The 21,661-nt window shown below is 32.3% G+C and overlaps 5 protein-coding genes across 8 annotated transcripts in view; 2 read left to right on the top strand and 3 right to left on the bottom strand.

Annotated features, from left to right (window-relative positions):
• Dbx (homeobox protein Dbx) overlaps positions 1–11,237 on the top strand; it is a 35,497-nt gene extending 24,260 nt beyond the window's left edge. Inside the window, exon 4 of one of the 2 annotated variants that reach the window (XM_012280634.2) lies at positions 6,109–11,237. In XM_012280634.2, the coding sequence (XP_012136024.1) occupies positions 6,109–6,351 (243 nt within the window). In that variant the 3' untranslated portion in view covers positions 6,352–11,237. Of the gene's footprint in view, positions 1–2,732; positions 3,070–6,108 lie in introns of those variants that run through there. The other variant, XM_076536569.1, reaches the window with a different exon arrangement.
• On the bottom strand, positions 10,555–12,502 carry LOC100875034 (prostaglandin reductase 1). The gene is made up of 4 exons (XM_003701279.3): positions 12,077–12,502; positions 11,481–11,772; positions 11,056–11,332; positions 10,555–10,956 (listed from the first exon to the last, which is right to left on the bottom strand). The coding sequence occupies exons 1-4, from the start codon at positions 12,255–12,257 to the stop codon at positions 10,615–10,617; spliced, it is 1,092 nt and encodes a 363-aa protein (XP_003701327.1). The 5' UTR covers positions 12,258–12,502; the 3' UTR covers positions 10,555–10,614.
• A 1,659-nt stretch (positions 12,503–14,161) lies between these two features.
• Positions 14,162–15,134, bottom strand: RpL36 (ribosomal protein L36). 2 transcript variants are annotated; one of them, XM_003701280.3, is made up of 4 exons: positions 14,991–15,134; positions 14,677–14,803; positions 14,371–14,505; positions 14,162–14,301 (listed from the first exon to the last, which is right to left on the bottom strand). In XM_003701280.3, the coding sequence occupies exons 2-4, from the start codon at positions 14,800–14,802 to the stop codon at positions 14,215–14,217; spliced, it is 348 nt and encodes a 115-aa protein (XP_003701328.1). In that variant the 5' UTR covers position 14,803; positions 14,991–15,134; the 3' UTR covers positions 14,162–14,214. The 2 variants fall into 2 exon arrangements, with proteins under 2 accessions (XP_003701328.1, XP_076392714.1); XM_076536599.1 differs by lacking the exon at positions 14,991–15,134 and adding an exon at positions 14,959–14,982.
• Positions 15,135–15,318: 184 nt separating this feature from the next.
• Positions 15,319–18,285, top strand: Cog3 (conserved oligomeric Golgi complex subunit 3). Of its 2 annotated transcripts, none has more exons than XM_003701245.3 (2): positions 15,319–15,465; positions 15,542–18,285. In XM_003701245.3, the coding sequence occupies exons 1-2, from the start codon at positions 15,454–15,456 to the stop codon at positions 17,951–17,953; spliced, it is 2,424 nt and encodes an 807-aa protein (XP_003701293.2). In that variant the 5' UTR covers positions 15,319–15,453; the 3' UTR covers positions 17,954–18,285. The 2 variants fall into 2 exon arrangements, with proteins under 2 accessions (XP_003701293.2, XP_076392636.1); XM_076536521.1 differs by having other exon boundaries at positions 15,420–15,479.
• Positions 18,286–18,556: 271 nt separating this feature from the next.
• Positions 18,557–20,987, bottom strand: CREG (Cellular Repressor of E1A-stimulated Genes). The gene is made up of 5 exons (XM_003701282.3): positions 20,545–20,987; positions 19,816–19,970; positions 19,221–19,340; positions 18,977–19,058; positions 18,557–18,891 (listed from the first exon to the last, which is right to left on the bottom strand). Exons 1-5 carry the CDS (start codon positions 20,837–20,839, stop codon positions 18,674–18,676), a joined length of 870 nt encoding a protein of 289 aa, XP_003701330.2. The 5' UTR covers positions 20,840–20,987; the 3' UTR covers positions 18,557–18,673.
• Between the last annotated feature and the right edge of the window lie 674 nt (positions 20,988–21,661).

Raw genomic sequence — 21,661 nt, 5'->3', positions numbered from 1 at the left:
GTTGGTGAAAGGATAGTGCACTCTATCCAGCGAAGTGATTAAAGTTGATTCACAAAAGGATGAATCTATATGCATACCGCGGTATTGTATATTCATGGTTTCTTAGTTCGTCTGCCTTCGGGGTAGCGGTGCTTTCTCAAAGTAAAATCCATAATGCATGAAGGTCCATGGGCTAAGCCGAACAGCTTAAGCCGTAAGATATTGCGCGACGTTATATTCATGTTATGCTCTGTAAGAGGCAGCTTTGTTTTTAATATCCGTCGCAGATTGTGTGCGGCAAGTTTAGGGTAACGTTATATGACCAACTTTCGTGACGCTTGTTCAACTTTGATCCGGTCGAAAAGTGCTGGAAAAAGATCACGTTTACTGTAACATGTGATACGATCAATAAAATATCGATATCTTCGAGGGGAAAATTATTTAATTACATTTAGTCAGGCCAGGCTATTAAACTGTGTTAAATTTCGTCGTATAAATTTATTAAATTTACATTGCTTGGATAGACTAATTTAGAATTAATTAATATATTATTTAAGGTTTTATCATTTAACTGTTTGACAATTTTGTTGAATTTTAAGTTAATTTTGGTTAGATTATTAAGTTATGTTACGCAAGATTAAGTTTATCGGTCCTGTATGGTTAGGTTAGATTATTGAGTTTGGGTCATAATAGGTTTGGTTTTGCTATCGTTGAGCTAGATTAGATTAAGCTACTTGCTGCATCAAGAAAAAGTTTATTAACCTTACATCTGTTCCTCTAATTGCAAGAAAAAGGGATTATGTAGAAAGCTCATAAAAGTGCAAATATGGATAAAAGTATATTCCCAAAATGGAAAGAAACATAGTCATTATTATTACAGAAGGAACAAAAGACGATCGCGTGTACGAGCGACGTGAAAGGATTAATTAAAGGGTATCGCATAGATTCAAGGATAAACGTATTAACACTATCATTCATCAGCAAAGTGGAAGGAGTTGCCTCAATTAAAACATCACCGATAGAGCGCGGTTCGCCGATAAATCCAGACGGTCGATTCTCTCCCCTCTATTAAGAGCCGACTTCCTTTTCATACATCAGGCAACCCTTCGGCCGCAGAATCGCGCCGCGGCAGCTTTGTGCCTTTCGTTTTTTTCCCCCCATTTCCACCCTCCCATCCGTTGACCGCACCAACCCTCTTTCCCCGAAAAAAATCCCTCCAACACCCTCTTGGTGCCCGGTTCGCGGCTCCTCTCCCTTTTCTCCGCCCCCGTGCCCTTCGATTGCCGCAGCCTCGTAACGGTACCGAGGGGTGGTATCGCGAGAGTGGTGGAAAAAGGAAAAGAGAAAGAGGAGAAGGCACCACGAAGCAAGAGAAAGGCGATCGAGCGGTAGGGAGTGAGAATGGCGAAAGACAAACGAGGAAAATAGAAAACAGAGAGAGAGAGAGACTCCACGCTTTCGGAGAACCGAGATAGAGGGGTTGAGACTGAGGGGTAGTTCTGAGGCCGACGTCATAATCGATCGTCTTTTATTAAACTGCACCAGATGGCGCCAGCACCGCACCACGTATTCGTAGCCCCGTGAGAGGGTGGAGGAGCAACAGAGACGCAGAGAGATAAAGAGGGTGCCAGAAGGGGTGGCTGTGCCCGTGGAGGTGGGGGAGAATCGGGGGTGGGCAGAGGCGGAAGTAAGGGCGGTCGCGTGGGCACGAGGAAGGGAGTTAAACGGAGGAGAACTTTCGGCCGGGTGGCTGCTTGCCATCGTACCCGAGGGGGAACGAGAGGGTTAGGGGGTGGTTTAGCGAAGGAGAATCCGGCAGGGTGGCTGCAGCCAATCGTTTAACGATTACCCACTCTATATAACGCGTTTCGGATGTCGTCGTTATGCCCGATCCTTTCGTATGGCGATCCTTAGAGGGCAACCGGCGAACCCCGCTTAAACGTTTCCGTTTTCTTTTTAATAGAAAAGTCTCTCACCCTCGCGGTGAATTATTATTCTTACGGATTCCTGAACTTCGACCACCGGAATGATTTAGAAGCAACCGATCCAGAGTGAAACTTTATGGCGATCTCGACACCCTCGCGCTCTTGCTATCGACAACTTTAAGCGTCAACCGGGGGTCATTAAGGATTTGCGGGATGAAAGAAACGCGTGGAAGTGTGGCCAATAAGTTAATCGTTTTACGTGAGCTACAGAGGGAGATTGAGAAGGGATGAAAAGGTATTCAATGAAACGTGTACGCTTTGGTTGATCGAATTATTTAGAGAGCGGGGGAGAATCAACTTTTACGTTATAAGTTCCTGATTCAGTAAATTAACATTTACTACCACGTAGCTGTTAGCAACCAATTTCTTTTTATTGAAAATGGTAATTAAACGTTGTACCAACTGAATGAGACAGACAGTGCATTTCATCTAAACTTTTATCGCTAATAAATTAATGAAATGCTATTTACTGTAATAAATAAGAGAAATTCCTATTATATAAAATAGTAATTAATATACCAGTCCAGGCAGAAGGAAATGTTTCTCTAAGATTTTCGTAAAAATAATAATAATAGCTTAAAGAAGATAAAGGTGTTTGCACGTTATTTGACGTTATTTCGTGCGATTTATAAAAGTGATCGAATGTTAAGAGAGCAATGCACGAAAAGAACGAATGAAATCTGTGAACAAACGAACGATTCAACTTCTCCGGAAACGTTTCGCGTCTTTCTCGCTGAACAAAGCTGCTTTGTTACTTTTGTTATATAGTTCCCGGACCTGTCTGCCGCTGACGGGACAATCAATCACCGTCGCCACTCGCAAAACGTAAAACGAAAAGAACAAGAAGGATCGGAAGCAGGGTCGATCGGAACTAGGAATCCCTTCATTTCCCTGAAACGCATCCTACTGTAATTTCCGGATAATATCGCCACGGATATTAATTAACGAATAAATATTTCACTTTTCGAAGACGACTCGAAAGTATTAAATGATTTGGTTCTGGACAATTAAGAATAATATTGAAGGTATAACATTACCTTTAGAAAAATACTGATACATATATTAATAAATTATACATGTATTACTGATACAGCTATATGTTAACATTTAAGAATTTAACAATATTACAATGAAATATGTATATGTACGTACAAATTCAGAAAATATATTAAACGAGTTAACTCAATATAGTTAACTATTTTTAAAAGTAATGAAAGGAATAAATAAAATAAAACTTGTTCAATTATCAAGGTTTAATTTAGTTCTTTTTTGTATACACATATTAGAGTGTAATATATTCACATTCTTGTTAATTTGTTAAATATCCTAGAGGTCCTAAATTATTGTCCAGAGGGTTAACAATGTTCTTGTATATTTTTAATAGTACCTTTGTCTTTCATTATTTTTATATACATTTTATAACATTTATTATATCGAAGATTTCACAGGACCTCTATTTATTATTTTCGTTTTCTGTATCAGAATTTTAATCCCTCATTAACATTTTCCAATCTTCTATACTTTTAATAAATATTGAATATTGTGTCAACTAATTTCCTTATTAATATCAAACATTAATTAAGATTGAATATCAAATATCGATTAATATTAAATATCAATTTAGCGACTCCTGTTGCAACTCAGTGTTCAATAAAAAATAGTAAAAATCGTAATAAAATATTATAGAAAATCGTCATCAGAGATATTTGCAGAATACGTCTTTTTTCCTGCACATATTCGCGTGGCAAAAGATCCCCTCTGCTTTTGATTTTCGAGCATCCTCGGATGGAGTGTTCACCCCCGAAACGAGCAACATCTTGAGTTCGATATCATCCCCTAATCTCTTTCGTAAGCCGGAAGCATCGAATTTCAACGGACTTACGCCTCCTGAATGACGGAACGATGTTATTTGCTTCATTTTCCATAGCAGAAATAAAAACGAGAAAAATTTATTACACGCACTCCGAATTTTCATACAGAACCAATCGAAACGCATAACGAACCAGTTACAAATCGTTTAATTGAAACGAAAGTAGACGAACTCATCGACCAGTTAGATTGATAATAAAAATGTATTGAGAGAATTTCGAGAACCTAAAAAAATAGCAATCACAAATAGAAATAGTCAATGTTGTATAGATCGATTCTATGGAACATTCTACGTAGAAAAATAATTTATCAGAAAAAAAGTATTTTATTAGAAAATATTTTTGGATCAAGTGTTTCAAATTTTTATTTAATGTTTCATAGACCTCGATCCTTTGCACTCGAATGACAAGTCACATTCGCTGTTTATTCTAATATAACAATATGAATAAATATTTTTTAACTCAACCTGTAGTGTTGTACATGTAACATTTAAATATAGTGAAATATGCAACAGAAGCACTCAATGAAAAATAATTTCCAATAAGATTGATTAAACTCCTCAGTTAAAAAGTTTTCAAGATACTACTACTAATAACAAAAATGTTTACCAAGTTAATTTTCACCGTCCTAAAATCAACGACAATATTACGAATACAATCGCACAATGAGATCGCGAGAACGGATCTTCCCTATAATTGTATACATTATTTCGATCGATTATACAAGGTTCAACGCCTTATCGAGGTGTCGAAGGCGAGCTAGGAGGGAACCTTCGAGTCCAGCCAGGGTGTCAAATGCACACACACCGGCGACCAATGAAAATTCGGAAAGCAGTTTAGGTAAATCAATCCATGGCGGGGTCAACGACGGGGGGCTTCGACGTGGCTTAAGGCTACCCGCGATATAAAGTGGTGAGGCCGGAGAAACAGGCTGCCGCGAAAGGGAGACGAAAATGGGGTGGAAAAGCGACGGAGGGCGGAAAATTTTCAGAGTTCATATGCGTTTGACGTTGACCCGTTCTACAGCTCGGTAATACACTCTATTTCGCGGAGGAAAATGACGCACCCTTTCTTTAACTCCCTCTCGCGAAACTATTCTAAACTAATAAACATAAATTGTGCCACGAAGGTGATTTTGTATAATTTATACAGTATAAACAAAAATAGTACCACAATCATTATGGCAAACTCTAATATAATTATGAAGATCTTATTCTTTTATTATTGAACTTAAATACATTATTATTGAAATGAATACTTACCTACATTATTTTATACAATATTAGTAATTATAAATAATTATACAATAACTGATACATATATGTTTTGTATAATATAATACATATATTTTGTATAATAGTTCTGGTTAACACTATGCGAATTTTTTAAGGAAACATGATCTTACGTGTAAATCGAGAAACAAGATACATGTCTAATCTGAACGATGTGAAAAGACCCTAGGGAAAGATAGAATTGAAATCGCTGATACGCCAAGAACTGTGTGCAGAAAGGGGGCGACTGCTTTCCCAATGTAATCTTTATTTAATGCTCGTTAATAGACGAGGGTGAACGTGCGGAGAATCCATTTGTTCGATACCATTCAGTCGAATTCGTCCCCATTATGTTACTACATATTTAAGTATTGAATTATACCTCGTAAACATTTTAATACTAACACGAATTCTTAAATAAATATAATCGTTTTTAACATTTTGATCAATGTATATTTAACACTGGAACTTATTTTCAAAGTTCAAAAATGAGAACAATTATTTTTGAAGTGTACTCAATTTGACATTGTAGTGAAAATGAATGAATAATGAAACATAAATTAAAATATATAGAGTTACTTTTAAAAAAATAAATAAAGATACGTAAAGTATGTTTGCAATTCTTCATCTCGACGACAGATAACATTTTAACAAAAGCTTCTTAATATTATCTGTAATTTAACCCTTTGCACTCCTCACTTTCTGTCTCCTTCCAACTCCTTAATTTACTAAATAGATCAAGAAAGAGGTTCCCAATAAACTGTATAAAATAAATACATTTTTCTTTTATTACAAGTAGTATATAAATGATAATATACATATTCAACCAATCTATTTATCTGAGTTATTTATGAGATCCAAGAGAAATGTCGAGCCACATTCGACATAGTGCAAAGGGTTAAAATAAATCTAAGATCCGTCACTTTGACGAGTTCCATAAATTTAGTATTAAACCGAACTCGATAAGAATTGTATCCGTCACGAGCAATTTTCGCTTGTTTGCAGGTGAAAATATGGTTCCAAAATCGACGGATGAAATGGCGGAACAGCAAGGAGAGAGAATTGCTGGCAACAGGGGGCTCACGAGAGCAAACGTTGCCAAACAAGAACAATCCAAATCCTGACTTAAGCGACGCTGATGGAGACAGACCAAGGATGGATTTGAGTGATGTGAGTCCATTGACGAGTCCTCAACGACCGGAAGAGCAAACGGAGAACGAAGAGGATGAGGAAATCAACGTCACGTGATGAAATTCTAGCCGAGGTCCTGACAGGGACATGTTTGCTCGATGGACTCACGACTCAGGATTCATGGAGAACACTTAGCGAACGAAGAATCGGGTGCAGAGACACCGACAGAGGGCCCCGGGGCTTTAAGACGATATTACTGAAAATTGAAAATATCGGTGTTACAGATTTTTTATGCTATTCGACGCTATTTTTGATCGATCAAACCGCTTTTTCATCGAAATCTAAATAAAGTCAGCATAGTTTTTACGATTGGTGTGATTAGATCTTTTTGAAACGGAGAATGTTAGTGTTGCTAGATTTGGTGATTTGAGGATTTGTGGATTTGGAGACTTGGGGATTTGGGGACTTTGGAATTTCGGGATTCAGAAATTTAGGGATTTAGGGATTTTGAGTTTGGGATTTGAGAATTTGAGGAATTTCAAAATTTAGAGATACAGAAATTTGGAATTTGGGGATTTTGGGAACTTTGGCAGTTCGAAATTTAGTGATTTGGAATTCGAGGATTTTGAGAATTTGGGAATTTAGGGATTTTGAGATTTGGAATTTAGAAACTTTGAAAATTTGGGTTTTGGGAAAATTGAAAACTTGAGAAATTGGGAAACTGGGAAATTGGGTAATTGGGAAATTGTGAAATTGGGAAATTGGGAGGTTGGGAAATTGGGAAATTGGAAAATTGATTAATTGGAATATTAGTAAACTGGAAAATTGAAAAATTAGTACATTGGAAAATTGGAAAATTAGGAAATTAAGAATCTGCTAATTTATAAATTTGAGAAATTATATACTTGAAAACTTGATAACTGGGGAATTTGAGAATTTAGGAATTTGGAAATTCAAAAACATAAAACAACCTTAAAAATCTAAAAACTTGCAAATTTAAAAATTAAAAAATGTACAAACTTAAAAATGTGCAAATTACGCCAAATGTACCTCGATTGTTTTTACCTGACATGTAACAAGTCCCAGCGCAAATTCTTAACATCAACATTAATTAATTTAATTTTCTGAAAATTTGAAAATCGCTAAGAACAATGCTCTAAGAATGGTGCGCAGAATGCCCCGTTTGGCCAACGTGAAAATGTGAAAAGCTGTGTTATCCAACAAACTCCTGATCAAAAATGTGTAAAGAGATCTGCTATTAATCTGTTCGATGGAACTGTAATCATTCGCTGCTGATTCAGGATTCACTGCTGAAGATTATGAGAACAATTATTTGCGTAATTATCGAGATAAGAGAAGCTTGGCATTGAAGTTTATCGAGTTTTTAATAATTCATGATATAATCTACTGTTGATTCCTCTGTTTGATAAAATAGAATGCAAGTAACGATGAAAAGTGAATTAACCTTCGAATGATGTAGATTAGCTTAAGTTTTCTTAGATTGGAATTTAATATCTCTAAGTATAGTCTGAAACCGAGAAAATAGAAATCGTAAATTTACCTTTATATTGTCGAATCATTATTCAGACTTTAATGGAGAAGTAGTCTTTTAATTGCTCAAAAAATTATTTAAAAATTATTGCGCAAGAAATTTAAGATAAAAAAAATTGCTGTGACGTAAACCATGCAATAGAACGAATATGAAATTATACAAAGCGAGATTTTAGCGTCATGATTGAAGTCTGCAGAAAATTCCATTAACTTCAGTTCCTGATTATCGAAGTAGAACTACGCGTTTAGGTTCAATTTTCTCAACATATATCATTAGTGACAAATTATACTTGGTTTTATCGCATAAACGTCACTATTAATTTATTGTTACCTACGTCTGCATTTTAACTTCACTGCTTATGAATATGTTCACTTCTCGATAATTACTCTTAATCGTCATCTGTAATTCATAAGTAAAATAACACGCAAGGAGGTTATAATATCGCGAAGTTACGAGTTATGTAACATTTATCTACAGCAAGGTCAATTTTATTAGAAACTATTATTAGATATAAACATGTTTATGAACTTATCGATCATACGATTTTTCAAATAATGAGAGCGTTGACTTTTAGCAAATTACTGTTACAGTATATTTTGAATAAATGCTAAATTATCGTTTAATTGTTTTTTGACCTTTTATGCAAAATTAACAAAGTCATTGAATAATTTCAATTATTAGTTCAGTTATTGATTGAAATTATTATAATTCAATTATTAACTGAAATTAATATAATTCAATCATTAACTGAAATTATTATAAATCAATCATTAACAGAAATTATTATAATTCAATTATTAACTGAAATTATTTATCTTCAATTCGTGTCACAAGTTTAAATTATGTACTTTCTCTAACTACACTAAAAGTTTAATAAACATCGATTAACATGGCTCCCAATTTTATTAAAATGAACAAAATTTTGAAAATATCAAATAGTTCTACTTCGATAACCAGGAATTATAGTTCATACTTGTCAGTAGTACAATTAAACCAACATGTTGATTACAGATTGGTAATTAGCCAAAGGCAATTAAAAACGAAAAAAATCAACGGAGTCTTCTAAGTGTATCCTGAAAACTGAAGCTGTCAATGATTTCTGGTCTTTCGACCGTGACAAGATCTTTGTATTTAGCGAATGTATTAATAGTTTCGTTTTTTAAACAGTGGAACTCACCTTCGTGTAAATGTAATTTCATTCTTCGCGGCTTGACGCACCTTACTCCGATTTGTGCCAGCCAACGAAGAACAAGTCGTTAGAAATACGGAACACGATAAAAATCAGGGCATAAATTGGAAAAATAGTTGAAATTGTAAAAAGAATCGTTGCAGAAAGCATATACGCAATTCAATTATTTTGTTACCAATAAGGAATTTGGGAAATTGGAAATTTGGGGATTTAGAAGTTTAGAAATTTGAAAATTTGGAAATTTTTTAACTAAAAATTATTTGGAAATTTGAAGATTAGAAATTTGAGTGTTTGGAAATTCAGAAATCTAAAAATTTGAGAATTTAGAAATCTAAAAATTTGGGAATTTGAAAATTTGGAATTTCAAAAATTAGAGAATTAGTAAATTAAAAAATCTAAGAACTTGAAAATTTGTAACCTTCGTAATTTCTAAATTTTTAATACAAAATATAGTCATTCCATATTGTGACGAAGTCAGGTTTATTCCTGTGCCGTATTTTCAACGGATCAAAGTAATTTTTAGAAGGCTGCGCGTTTGTATCAAATGAAAATGAGCAGCGTAAACAACTGATTATAATATTGCGTCAACAAACGAGATATCACAAAAATCGACATGTCGAGCATTTGCGACTGTCCTTGTACATATATGTTTCATCGTACTACGATCGATTCGAAAAAAAAAACGGATCTCATAGAATACGTAAATTAAATTTATGAAAAAAACAACTTTGACAAGTTTACTTCGGTCTTGATATAAATAACTCCAAAAATGGATCAAGAGAAAGTTTGCCTTAAATGTTAAATAATTTTATTACCTCGTTTACTTTCAGATATCTACTATGGTTCTCTGATAACCACAAATGAATTTCTTTCGATTATATTATCAAAATTGATGTTATACTATACATCTACTTTATAACTTATAAATAAAATTCCAAAGAGCTTTCTTCGAATATTTATACTAAAATCTGTTTCCTCTTTAATCTTCTTTAATATGCAAATTTTTATTTTATCGCGAAATTTGGTTTTATGACGAAACGGAGTTTCAACTGAGCCGACGAATGTATAATATTGTAATTAGAAATTGATGTAAGTTTCGCGCAAAGTATCTGTAAGGTATACTATAAGGTTGTACTAGACGTAATGTTAAAATTCCTAAAATGTGTACCTAAGATCCAAAAATAATGCCTACGAGCATCGAAAAACCACATGTAATTACTCATTGTGATGCATTATAATCTGTGTAATATATTGCAATAAAACTGTCTAACTGCCTATCACTTTTTATTTTCTGTTATCTGGTGTATTTTATGATTTTTATACGTTTGTAAATTAAACTGACTGCCAGATACAGAGGGTTTCTATATACAATATGTATAGTGTCAATACCAGTAAAGAGTAGATCAAAATTTAGGAATTCTCAAACTACAATATTTTGAAATTATTTCCATGAATAACTACTGATAAATGACAAGGCAAATTATTTTATATGTGCAACAGATACGTAGGATCGTTCTTAAGTAAAGAATTCACTGAAACGGGATAAAATATTTTCTGTTTATATGAAAATAGCCCCAAATACTAAAATAAAGAATTTGTATTTAAAGTTTACAGGTATAATAAATGTAAGTATTTGTTATCAAACTTGAACAACAGCTTTACCGACATTATTTCCACTCAACATGCCAACAAATGCATCAAACATATTTTCAAAACCTTTTGTGACGGATTCACGATACTGAAGTTTTCCTTCACGTATCCACTGAAGATTCTTCTGTATTGACTCGGCAGAACGACCAGCCCAACGATGAACAAGGAAACCTTCCATTTTTAATTGATTGAAGACCATTACAGGTTGCAGGATGGTTGTTTTTGGTAAAGACGAGGCATCCGCGTTATACGAGGAAATACTTCCACACACAGCTACACGACCAAATTCCTTCATCTGATATATTACTGTACTGGAGATGTCCCCTCCAACCTGCAATTGTAATATATATGATATAAATACTTTTTTGCCCTAAATATAGAATACTGTAGAAAAACTTATTCATTATCCTAAACTATCAATGTTTCATACATTATCAAAATAGCAATCAACTCCTTTTGGTGCAGCTTTTCTCAAAGCAGCAGCAACGTTTTCAGTTTTATAATTAATACAATGATCAAAACCAAGCTCCTCAACGAGCCATTTGCATTTTTCATCCGAACCAGCAATTCCAATAACAGTCATTCCAACAACATGCTTTCCCAGCTGACCAACATGAGAACCAACAGCCCCTGCTGCACCACTAACAACAAGAGTTTCACCTTGTTTTGGTGTACAAATTTCAAATAGTCCAAAGTATGCTGTAGATCTAGAACATAGGATTCAAAATGAACAAAACCACAAAGTAAAATATAGTGTCATATAATATGTATCATTGTAATTTGTGGTATTAGCAGAATTGTATTTCTTCTTGATTTATATAAAATCATAAAATAAATATTTTAAGTAAGCATTACCCTGGCATTCCTAAAACTCCTAAAAACAGCGATGATGACAAATCTATCTTAGGTAGAAGAGCCGGTTTTGTAAGTACACTATCACTTTCATTTAACATCTGTTGAGTTACAATTGTATGTGTTCTCCATCCAAAATAACCTAATATTTTTCTTCCAACTGGAAAATCTGAATTTTTTGATTCAATAATTTTGGCCACCTGTGAGCCAATCATTGTTATACCCACAGGATATCGCAGGACATAAGGACGCATATAAGGATCCACAGAAAGGAACTCTGCTTCAACAAGAAATTCTGAAAAAGTTTAATATACAAAGCATGTATTATTGAAATTATGTACTCTATAGTAATTATAATGCATTTGAGAAATAAATGACACAAAATAATTATTTTATGAAAATATGTATTATTGATGATACGAATGCATGCTATAACAATATTTATGTTATCAACAATAGCGAAAATGTACTTTCATTTATTAAATCTGTAGAACACACATTTCTAATTTCAAACGTGACGGATATCATGATAATTATGATAGTGGCGTGATCGACGATTAGAAGTAAATATAGATATTTTTATATTAGTATGTAAATACCTCCATTCCGAACAGGTGGTAATTCTTCTTCAACTAATTGTAAATCAGTTGGTTTTGGTTCACCTTCAAAATGTTTTGTTAGTATATATCTCTTTGCCTTCACCATTTTACTGAAGTGTCTCTGAGAAACAGTGAAGAATGACTGGAGAATAGGCTTCATTCGTTTGACTTTAAAATACATGCTCTTGCAGCTTATATAAGAACATTGAGGATTCTATCAACACTAAATATATATACAGTACGTTAATCGTACATATTCCCTTAGTCATTCGTACATTAACTCTTATCATAATTGGAAGACTTTAGATCCTCTTTATCACCTTATTCACGCCCTATTATACCGATCGACACCGATGCAAGCAAGATTAAAGTGTCATATCTGTTCCAGCTGATATAGTAGGATGTGATACGCATTGTGTTCATACAAGTAATAATATAAATAACATATGTGCATGATATTTAAAAATACAATATTTTATTATACTCTTCACGATTCAGAAAAGTAATTTTAGAAACTACATCACATAATGAGTTAACACTTTATTGTAACTGAATGTTACATTCATTTATAAGAGGAACACAGAAATAGAAAAAACAATGCTTTATTATAATGTAATTAATTTAAAAGTTGAAAGCATTTTTTAAGCATCGATATCACATATATTTTAAAATTCATATTTTCGCATGCGCTATTTGAAAACAATACCAACAGCACTATCTAGTAGTTAGGCACGAAATTAACAAAATAAAAAGTTCCGTTTTTCAATGAAATAAAGCAGTTTTACTTTAATTTTACCTGTAGAATATTCTACGAGCATCATAAAGTCAGAAAAACGATCTTATAATGTATTCGAAGCTTTACATTCTAACAATTAGGAAATTACATTTTGTGAACCACAAAATGCTTAGACATCTAGCGCTGGAGGTGAAAATTAATGGAACTAAATTTTGCATACAAACTTTGTATTTATTGACTTTCCTATTATGAAAGCAACCTTGAATGTATAATTCAGTTATGAAAAGCGACTATTTACGTTCTAATATAGTCGCTCGAATTACCATTTTCAAACATAAAATGCACACTAACATAGTTTACTTAAGAGTAAGCACATACTTGCGAAAGTTATATGTCAAAATACCATATGTAGATTACGCATATTACATGGCAACGCGCGGATGTCATTGTGTGTTAGGGACTGCTATTTTCCTAAGGGAAAAGGAATTTGAACTTGATTGTACGGATATTTGTTGACTTATACTTAATAAAAGTTTAAAAACTAAAGGAAGGTAAGTATTTTAATCGGTTTTTAAATTTTAATTGATGAATGAAAAAATCTTGGAACGGGTAAGTTATCGATAGCACCCCGAAAAACTATTTATCAACTAAATTTTAAACCAAATTCGGATATCAACCAAATTTTGTAAGTAAGCTCTTTTTTGCAAAAGAAGATGTCTGTAAGAATAGTTTCTGGTGACTCAAAAGAGAATTTTTTGCCATTTTTATGTCATTCCCTATATCATCGACGAGATACAATAATGTGTGAACTGTTCTGAATAAATAATCCACGAATTAGCGAACTTTAAGTATTTCTGAGGCTTGTATGCTGTTATGTGACCGCATGGAAAGCGAAATAATATCGTAAAAGTGTGCTGAAAGAACTAGAAATGAAAATAAAAAAAGGTCATTTTATAGAACAAAAGTTCAGTGCCATCTAGCGGCAAAACAGGTGAACTAATCGAAAAAACGTATGTCCCAATACACATTTACTTCAGGAATACTAGTGGAACGCCCGGGGAATTAATCAGTTAACTTTGACCCCCTGCGCAGTTCTACACCGTAAAAGTTTTACAAAGAAAGTAATCAAAGATAAAATAGTCAAAGCATCCACAATGATGGCATAATTAGTTTTTATGTATCCCGTAAAAATTGTCCCTTAATAAGGGTTTTACTGTACCATCATTGTAAGAGCGTTATATTATACTTGAATATACTTTTATTATCCCAAAACGTCTATTTTAATATCAGATCCACGTATTTTGGAATCTACAGAACTTTAGGACATTATATCATGATAAACTCTGCAATGTGTTTTATACATTTATTTTATTAATGTATAATACAAAACTTAATGAGTTATTTAATGATGAGCAGCTGCTTTCCTCATTTGTACAAGGATGTTTCCTAGTTCTTCACGTTTCCTTTTGGCTCTAATATGTGTGCCCAACTATAAAATTGTTAAATATATTATTAAATGAAAATCAGTGATAAACTAAATATCCTTTTATATGCTTACTCGTCTCTTCAAGAATTTTAATGCACGCTTATCCTTGGACACTTTCAACAATTCCATAGCACGCTTCTCATATGGTGCATGTCCAGTTACTTCACGAATTAGATCTCTAATGAATTTGCTGTGTTTGGTTTGTCTCTATAATAAAAAGATGATCAAATTTTACTACTGATTATACATAAATGCATCATAATACAAACGATCATAATTAAATATAAGCAGTATTGATTCATAACCAAACAACTGACACATTGATAGTCACATAATAATATAAATATTGGTATATTAGTTTGTTTAATATCTACTAACCCCTTTAAATCTGGCTGGCAAAACGCACACGGTCTTTTTCTTTTCATTTTTATTTTTGGCAACACGAATTTTCGTCGTTTTGTGGCCTCTGTTGAGGCCAACTGCTAATTCGTACCTCGGAGCCATTCTGAAAAGAATGATACATTTATTTTGTTAGGTTAGGTCGTTACATGTAATACCATGAAACAATACTTATTCCACAATGATATAACGTATTATAGATTGTAATGATTTATAACAATATGAACTATCATGAAAATATTTTTATTTCAATAAGATTACCAAGATATTTTATGATTCAATTTGACACTAACCTCTATGGTTCAAAAACTAAGATAGAAGGAACTAAGGTCTTGTTTTCAATGGAAATTTCCGTTTGTGTTTTACACGCATGCCCCGTAGAAGTAACTAATCCGGTTTTCATTGCACGCGATAGGAATGAAATTTTACATAACACTTTTATTAATAAAAGAAATAATAGCTATGCTTATTATAAAATAGATTTAGTTTATATTCTTTCTATAGAATAAATTATTAAATTTGCAAAATATATTTTGTGTAAATGATCAATTCCCTATTTATTTAACAAGAGTTAAATAAGTTTAATTGTTACTTTATTTTAACAATTAAACATTGCTAGAAAATTATAATAAAGCAATATAACACATTAAAAACTATTTATTATGTAAATATATAACTGAACTTTTTTTACTGGCCACACTGTGTCATGATTACCAATTTGTTTCAACTTCATGAGTATGATTTGTATTTACTACGATGTCAGTTTTGGTCAGTTTTTTGAAGTGGGTCATTTACTTACTGTTTGTAAAAATGTCTAATTTATAATATTTATTTCTGTTGACAGGAAACTATGTCCAACGTAAAAAACATTCCGAATAAGTTAACCAAGTGGGATCTGTCAGAAGATTCCGTGGCGCCGTTAACAGATCTTCAAAGAGAATGTTTATTAAATTTAGAAGAAGAATTGTTCTCTGATAATACGTTTGAGGATAAAACACTTGATGACACTGCATCCAGGACTGAAGAAAATGAAAAACCAGTGCATATAGAACGATATCAAGATCTATTAGAATATTATGCCACTTTAGAAAAGAAATGTATGGACAGGAAGGATATGAAGTATATATTATATCTTAATGAACTTGAAGCTAGAAGATCCGAATGTCATGAACTTTGTCTTCAAATAGAAGAAGCATTAGAAGATTTTACAATGCTGTATAAACAATACTCTGAGGTTTCAGATAAAACTACATCTCTTTACGATGCTAGTGAACAGCTGGATTCTGATCAAAGAAGATTAAATTCTATTATAGAGAACATCACAGAATATGTAAAGTATTTTAAAGATGTGGACATGATGATGGAAAAATTAGAAGCACCTACATTGTGTGTAAATAGTGAAATGTTCTTTAATATATTAGATAAAATTGATAGAAATATAGATTTCTTGCAGAATAACCCTTCGTTTAAAGAAAGTAATACCTATTTAATTAAATATAAACATTGCCAATCTAAGGCAATATCTATGATGCAAAATTATATTTTTAACTTATTTAGCAAAACTACAGAGAGTATTTTAAATTTAAAAGACAGTGACAGTTCCCAAGATAATGCAGATGCAGCATTGGCTCTTTTTTATGGAAGATTTCAAACTATTTTATCAAAAGTAAAATCAGTCATAGAACAGATTGAATCAAGATCATACAAACGACAAGAGTATGACAGTCTATTATCTGAGTGCCATCAATATTATTGGAGTCAAAGAGGATTAGTGCTAGGCAGCAGTGTACAAAAGTCTCTAATGTCAGTAAAGGAGAAGTATAATGGTGATCACTGTAGTTTAGTTAGAAATTCATGTGCATTATTGCTACATGCATCAATGGATGAATATAAATTATTTTATGAATTCTTTTCGAAGCCATCCAATGGATTAACTACATATTTGGAAAGCTTATGTACTTCTTTATACGATACATTAAGACCATTTATCATTCATATTAATCACTTAGAAACATTAGCAGAAATTTGTTGCATCTTAAGAATTGAAATGCTGGATGAACATGTGCAAAATAATTTTGAACCCTTAGAAGGATTTGGAAATATTTGTCTACAACTATTGCATGATGTACAAGAAAGACTTGTATTTCGTGCACATCTATATCTACAGTCTGATGTATTAAATTACAATCCATCACCAGGTGATTTGGCATATCCAGATAAATTAAAGATGATGGAAGATATAGCAGAATCCCTAAGAGAAGAGACTAGACAAACAAAAATGAAAAGGATATCTGTACCATTTAATGGAGATAGCAGTACAGAATCTGTTTCCAGAAATCACATTGAAATAGATTCTATTTATCAGAAAACACATATGGGTAATTCACCTGCAGACCTACATGGAATGTGGTATCCTACTGTACGAAGAACATTAGTTTGTTTATCAAGATTATATCGTTGTGTAGACAGATCTGTTTTTCAATCTCTGAGCCAGGAAGCAATATCTTATTGCGTACAAAGCATTGAAAATGCAAGACAAGAAATTGAAAATAGAGCATCATCTTTGGATGCAGAACTCTTTCAAATAAAGCATTTGTTGATACTAAGAGAACAGATTGCACCATTTCAAGTAGATTTTACTATAAAGGAATATAGTTTGGACTTTTCTAAAGTTAAGACAGCTGCATTTGGTTTATTAGAAAAAAGTTCAAGATTTTTCACTTTGTCAAATAATGCATTATTAGAATTTTTATTAGAGGGTGCACCACAAATGAAGGAACAATTAATAGATTCAAGGAAGCATGTAGATAATAAACTAAAATATGCTTGTCACTGTCTTATACAGCATGCAACATATTTACTGATACATCCAATTTTAAAGTTACTAGAAAAAGAAAAAGCACATGTTAACACTGGTAACACAGACACATCTCAGGAACATGCTCTTGGGAGTGCACAAGATGTTGCTGCAGTAATCAGTGAAGTATTACGGATAATTAAGTTTAAATGTCCCGAAATCCAACAGCTAATGCAGTTATATCTTTCTAATAAAGAAACTGAGTTTATTCTATTTAGACCAGTCAAAAATAATGTGTGTGCTGCATTTACACAAATATATCAACTACTAAGTAAATATTATAGTTCAGAGGAACTTCAATTAATTGCTTGCCCATTACCAGAACAAATTTCCGTTATGTTGAGTTCATCTAGTCTTGTACACGGGAAAAGTACACAGACTACTACGAAAAAAACATAACCAAAAGAAACTTTTTATACTTAGATACTGTCTGTCAATATTATCTTTAAATTATAACGAAATTATTCATTTTTGTTAAATATTTGTTTTCATTTAAATAAATTTTAATATATAAAAGTTGTTTTATATATTCGAATAAATTATGTAGAATGTACATAGAAGCATCCGAATGAAACTATAAACTTACACGAAATCGTCATTCTTCATTTAAAAAGTAATATATCATAGTCAAATTCTTTGTAATGTACTACAACAAAGTGCAATTATTGTATTAATAATATGTAAATATTAAAAATATTATATTAGTATAATAAAACCTGTACATCATTTTATTACAGATTTATTATTGATTTAAATAAATATTTATTACAGAAATTGCCATGGGTTTAAACGGAAAAGCTGTATATTTTTATAGTGAAATAAAATATAATGAATCATATTGGATTACACCAGAAAATTATTTTTTTAACAGGTACATTTGAAAGTACAATATAATTAATACTGATAGAAAAACTTACCTTTCTTTCTTCTTGAAAATATTTATGCTACTAACTATTGAAAATTACACTCATTCAGAACCGGTTAATTTAACTACAATTCATCTTTGAATGTATTAAACTTATTTTATTTATCACTTAATTAATTGTAGAAAATTTAGGTACTATAAAAAGTTTAGATGTACATATACATATAAGTAATTGTATTAATTTTTACGCTATTTTATACAAGGCGAACTACAGGATGTAACATGTTAGCAACTGGACTATATTTATTTTGAGAGTGTTCATATGCTTCCATAGGGAAATGTCGGTTGAATTCTTCGGTAACGTTAGCAATTGGATGCAGATAATCATTTACAGTAACATATTTAGGTCCGCCGAAAGTATCCAAAACAGCGATAGACATTATTTTCAACTTGGCAAAATAGAAATGGTGGTCTGTAATACAATACATAATTTTTGTAAGTCAACAAGGACTATAATGCATTTAGTAATAAACATTATTTAATAAATAAATTCTTACCCGCTGGCATATGCTCTAGTTTTGGATGGCGTTCAAAGAAAACTTTCTTGGCTAGCGCGTGTTCTGCACTTTCGTTTTTCAACTATTAGAAAAAGGAAACGAGTTACTAATGTAATTATTAATATTATTTATTAGAATGACCCCTTATCTTCAATGCAAAAATAAATAAATTCGAAAATGACTTTGCATTTAGTCGCTTAAACTAAATGGTCACTTTGATTTTAATATAAATAAATTCACTAACCGGTTTGATTTTACCGCTCATAATAACTCTGGCGCAACGAGGATCCATAGGATCCCAATCTTTGTTTCTACAGTATTCTCCTTGAGCTAATGACATTAACAAAGAAGCTCGATTGTCTTTCTGCAATTAAAAAATGGTCACTAAATTAATTCAATAGATATAACAAAAATTATGTATATGTTTCAAGTTCGGAATATTTGAACATTAAAAAAATTAAAAATCTGGAATGTTTCAAACTTGGGACGCTTCAAACTTGAAACGTTCCAAATTGGGAACGTTTCAAATTCAGAACGTATGAAACTTGGAACGTTTTGAACCTGAAAGTGTTTACCCAGAACAAAAAATCAGCATTATTTTCGACGCTATAAGATTTGTAAATTTTAGAATTAATAATTTAAAACATGTTTAAGTTTAAAAATTTTTGATACAGAACTACGTATACACATGAAATTATGCATGTCGCAGCGACCGTGCCGATGAGTAATAACAAAATAATTGGCAGTACGATGGTATTCGCTATCTTATCAAACGATGGTAACTAGAAATAAAAAGTGTTGATGTTTGATCGAAACAAAGGAATCGTCCGATTACTCACTGCTAGATCCTGAGCCGTGAAATCTAACGGAGTAAGGTAAAGATATGGGATACCACTTCCATTGCCTAAGGCTCCATCGCTATAAGAAATTAAATTTGCTACTGGAAATGACTCAATATCCTTTCGCGTGCTTGTTGTTGCAACAGCTACCCAATCTGTGAAAACGCATTGATAACAGTTTACATAAACCATGCTATTCGACGTAAATAAATAATTGAAATACTTAAATGATTCACCAAATCGCTATATTTATTATTTCCGAGTTGATAAATATTTTTTAAAAGCAAAATTCAAACGAATGACCTTCTATTATCTTGCGAGACAACGGAACAATTCAATTTGAATATAATGGATATCAGGAGTGATAATAAAGTGAAGCATTTGAAATGCAATTTAATTTTTATTAAATCGTGTGGAAAATGGTAATTAAAGTGAAAATATGCGACACGCGTTGCATTTTCGACCGAAAATTTGGGAAATTGCCAAAGTTCTGTAGGTAAATCTAATATTATCAGCAGATAAGACGTATATGTGTTAAACACACATCCATGTATGAATAATATTTTTAGATATGTATCGCTTCTTAATTTCTATAATTTAAAAACAGCGATCGTATTATTAAAAATGTAACCTGGTAATTTTTTGAACGATTCAGATCGAATACGAAACTTAATTTGAATACCCCGGTTCTATTAAAATGAGACGTTATCGAAGGTACATTTATCTTACCAGCATAGTTAACAATGTATCTTGCCATTAGAGCAGCTTGATTGACTGGTGGTGGATTATTATTGGGACTCTGTTGATTCTTTTCATACGTTTGGTCCACTTCACGACTATCGTCGTAATATCGTTTCTCGTACTTATTCTCTCTTGGTCCATTTCCATGCAGCTCTTTTGATTTTCTCCACTTTAAAAACTCTTCGAATTCTTCCCACTGATGCTCCTCAAATGATTGTGGATATTTTTTCGCTTCGACTGTCAAAACAAGAACAGCGATGAAGAGCGTGAATCGCCAATTCATGATGTGGTTTGTGTCCACGAACTGTTCACTCTGACGGTAAATGTTAAATTAGCGGTCTTCTTTCGAATTTGTTTCTTATATAGGCGCGCATCTGTAAGATGTAAAGGATAACAAATATTAAGCTCCAATGACTATCGAGTTTACTCATGCAAGGCCAATATATCGATCATCGATCATCGAACATCGAACTCGAGTATTATACTACGTGACATCAACATGGTATGTTTGATCAGAGTGTAAACATAACCTAGTACTTGATTATTAATCATTGTGTAAACAGTTTATGATTGTTTTAAAACATGATCGCCTTTCATTAGTAGCTAGAAATAGAAATTTAAATTAAATCTGAGTAGTATGTGTCTTCGTGTGATGTTATTGCAAAACAAAAATGATTTTTTGTATACAATTTTTTAAAACGATTTTTAGGTTTAATAACTTTATCATTTTTTCATAAAGATAGCTTTATAATTGTTTATATTACAAGTGCAAAATTGAAACTATTCATTATAGGGATAATTGGCGAGAAGAGACTAGGGACGTAATAGGTTATTACTAACCTCACATGGTAGTGCTGAGTAATACATGGAAATTATTCTGATTAATTTTACTTTCAGATAAATGAAATATTTTGCATCTAATGTACAGTTTTGAAATAGTTAAATATGCCAAATTGCGTAAAATTTATGTAAATTAATATAAATGAGCATTAATTACTTGTGTTCATATATTTATGTATGAATATTGCTGTAATACATTGTTTTGTTATTGTTGAAAATGTAATTTGGGATGATAGAAATTTCAAACAATCTGTGTATATTGTCC

This window comes from Megachile rotundata, chromosome 1 (genome assembly GCF_050947335.1).
Source record: "Megachile rotundata isolate GNS110a chromosome 1, iyMegRotu1, whole genome shotgun sequence".
Lineage (NCBI taxonomy): Eukaryota > Metazoa > Arthropoda > Insecta > Hymenoptera > Megachilidae > Megachile > Megachile rotundata.
Note: the sequence above shows the minus strand (reverse complement) of the source record. Positions and strands in the feature narration are given on the sequence as shown.

Coding starts and splice junctions, on each gene's coding strand:
- LOC100875034 (XM_003701279.3), bottom strand. CDS start 12,257: ATGTATTTTAAAGTCAAACGAATGAAGCCTATTCTCCAGTCATTCTTC. Junction 11,333..11,480: donor GGAGTTTTAGGAATGCCAGG/GTAATGCTTACT, acceptor CCTATGTTCTAG/ATCTACAGCATACTTTGGAC. Junction 10,957..11,055: donor TTGATTGCTATTTTGATAAT/GTATGAAACATT, acceptor TTACAATTGCAG/GTTGGAGGGGACATCTCCAG.
- RpL36 (XM_003701280.3), bottom strand. CDS start 14,802: ATGGCTCCGAGGTACGAATTAGCAGTTGGCCTCAACAGAGGCCACAAA. Junction 14,506..14,676: donor TGCCAGCCAGATTTAAAGGG/GTTAGTAGATAT, acceptor TTTTTATTATAG/AGACAAACCAAACACAGCAA. Junction 14,302..14,370: donor TAAAATTCTTGAAGAGACGA/GTAAGCATATAA, acceptor ACAATTTTATAG/TTGGGCACACATATTAGAGC.
- CREG (XM_003701282.3), bottom strand. CDS start 20,839: ATGAATTGGCGATTCACGCTCTTCATCGCTGTTCTTGTTTTGACAGTC. Junction 19,341..19,815: donor TCACGGCTCAGGATCTAGCA/GTGAGTAATCGG, acceptor TTTTAATTGCAG/AAAGACAATCGAGCTTCTTT. Junction 18,892..18,976: donor ACTAGAGCATATGCCAGCGG/GTAAGAATTTAT, acceptor ATTGTATTACAG/ACCACCATTTCTATTTTGCC.
- Cog3 (XM_076536521.1), top strand. CDS start 15,429: ATGAGTATGATTTGTATTTACTACGATGTCAGTTTTGGTCAGTTTTTT. Junction 15,480..15,541: donor GTTTTGGTCAGTTTTTTGAA/GTGGGTCATTTA, acceptor TTCTGTTGACAG/GAAACTATGTCCAACGTAAA.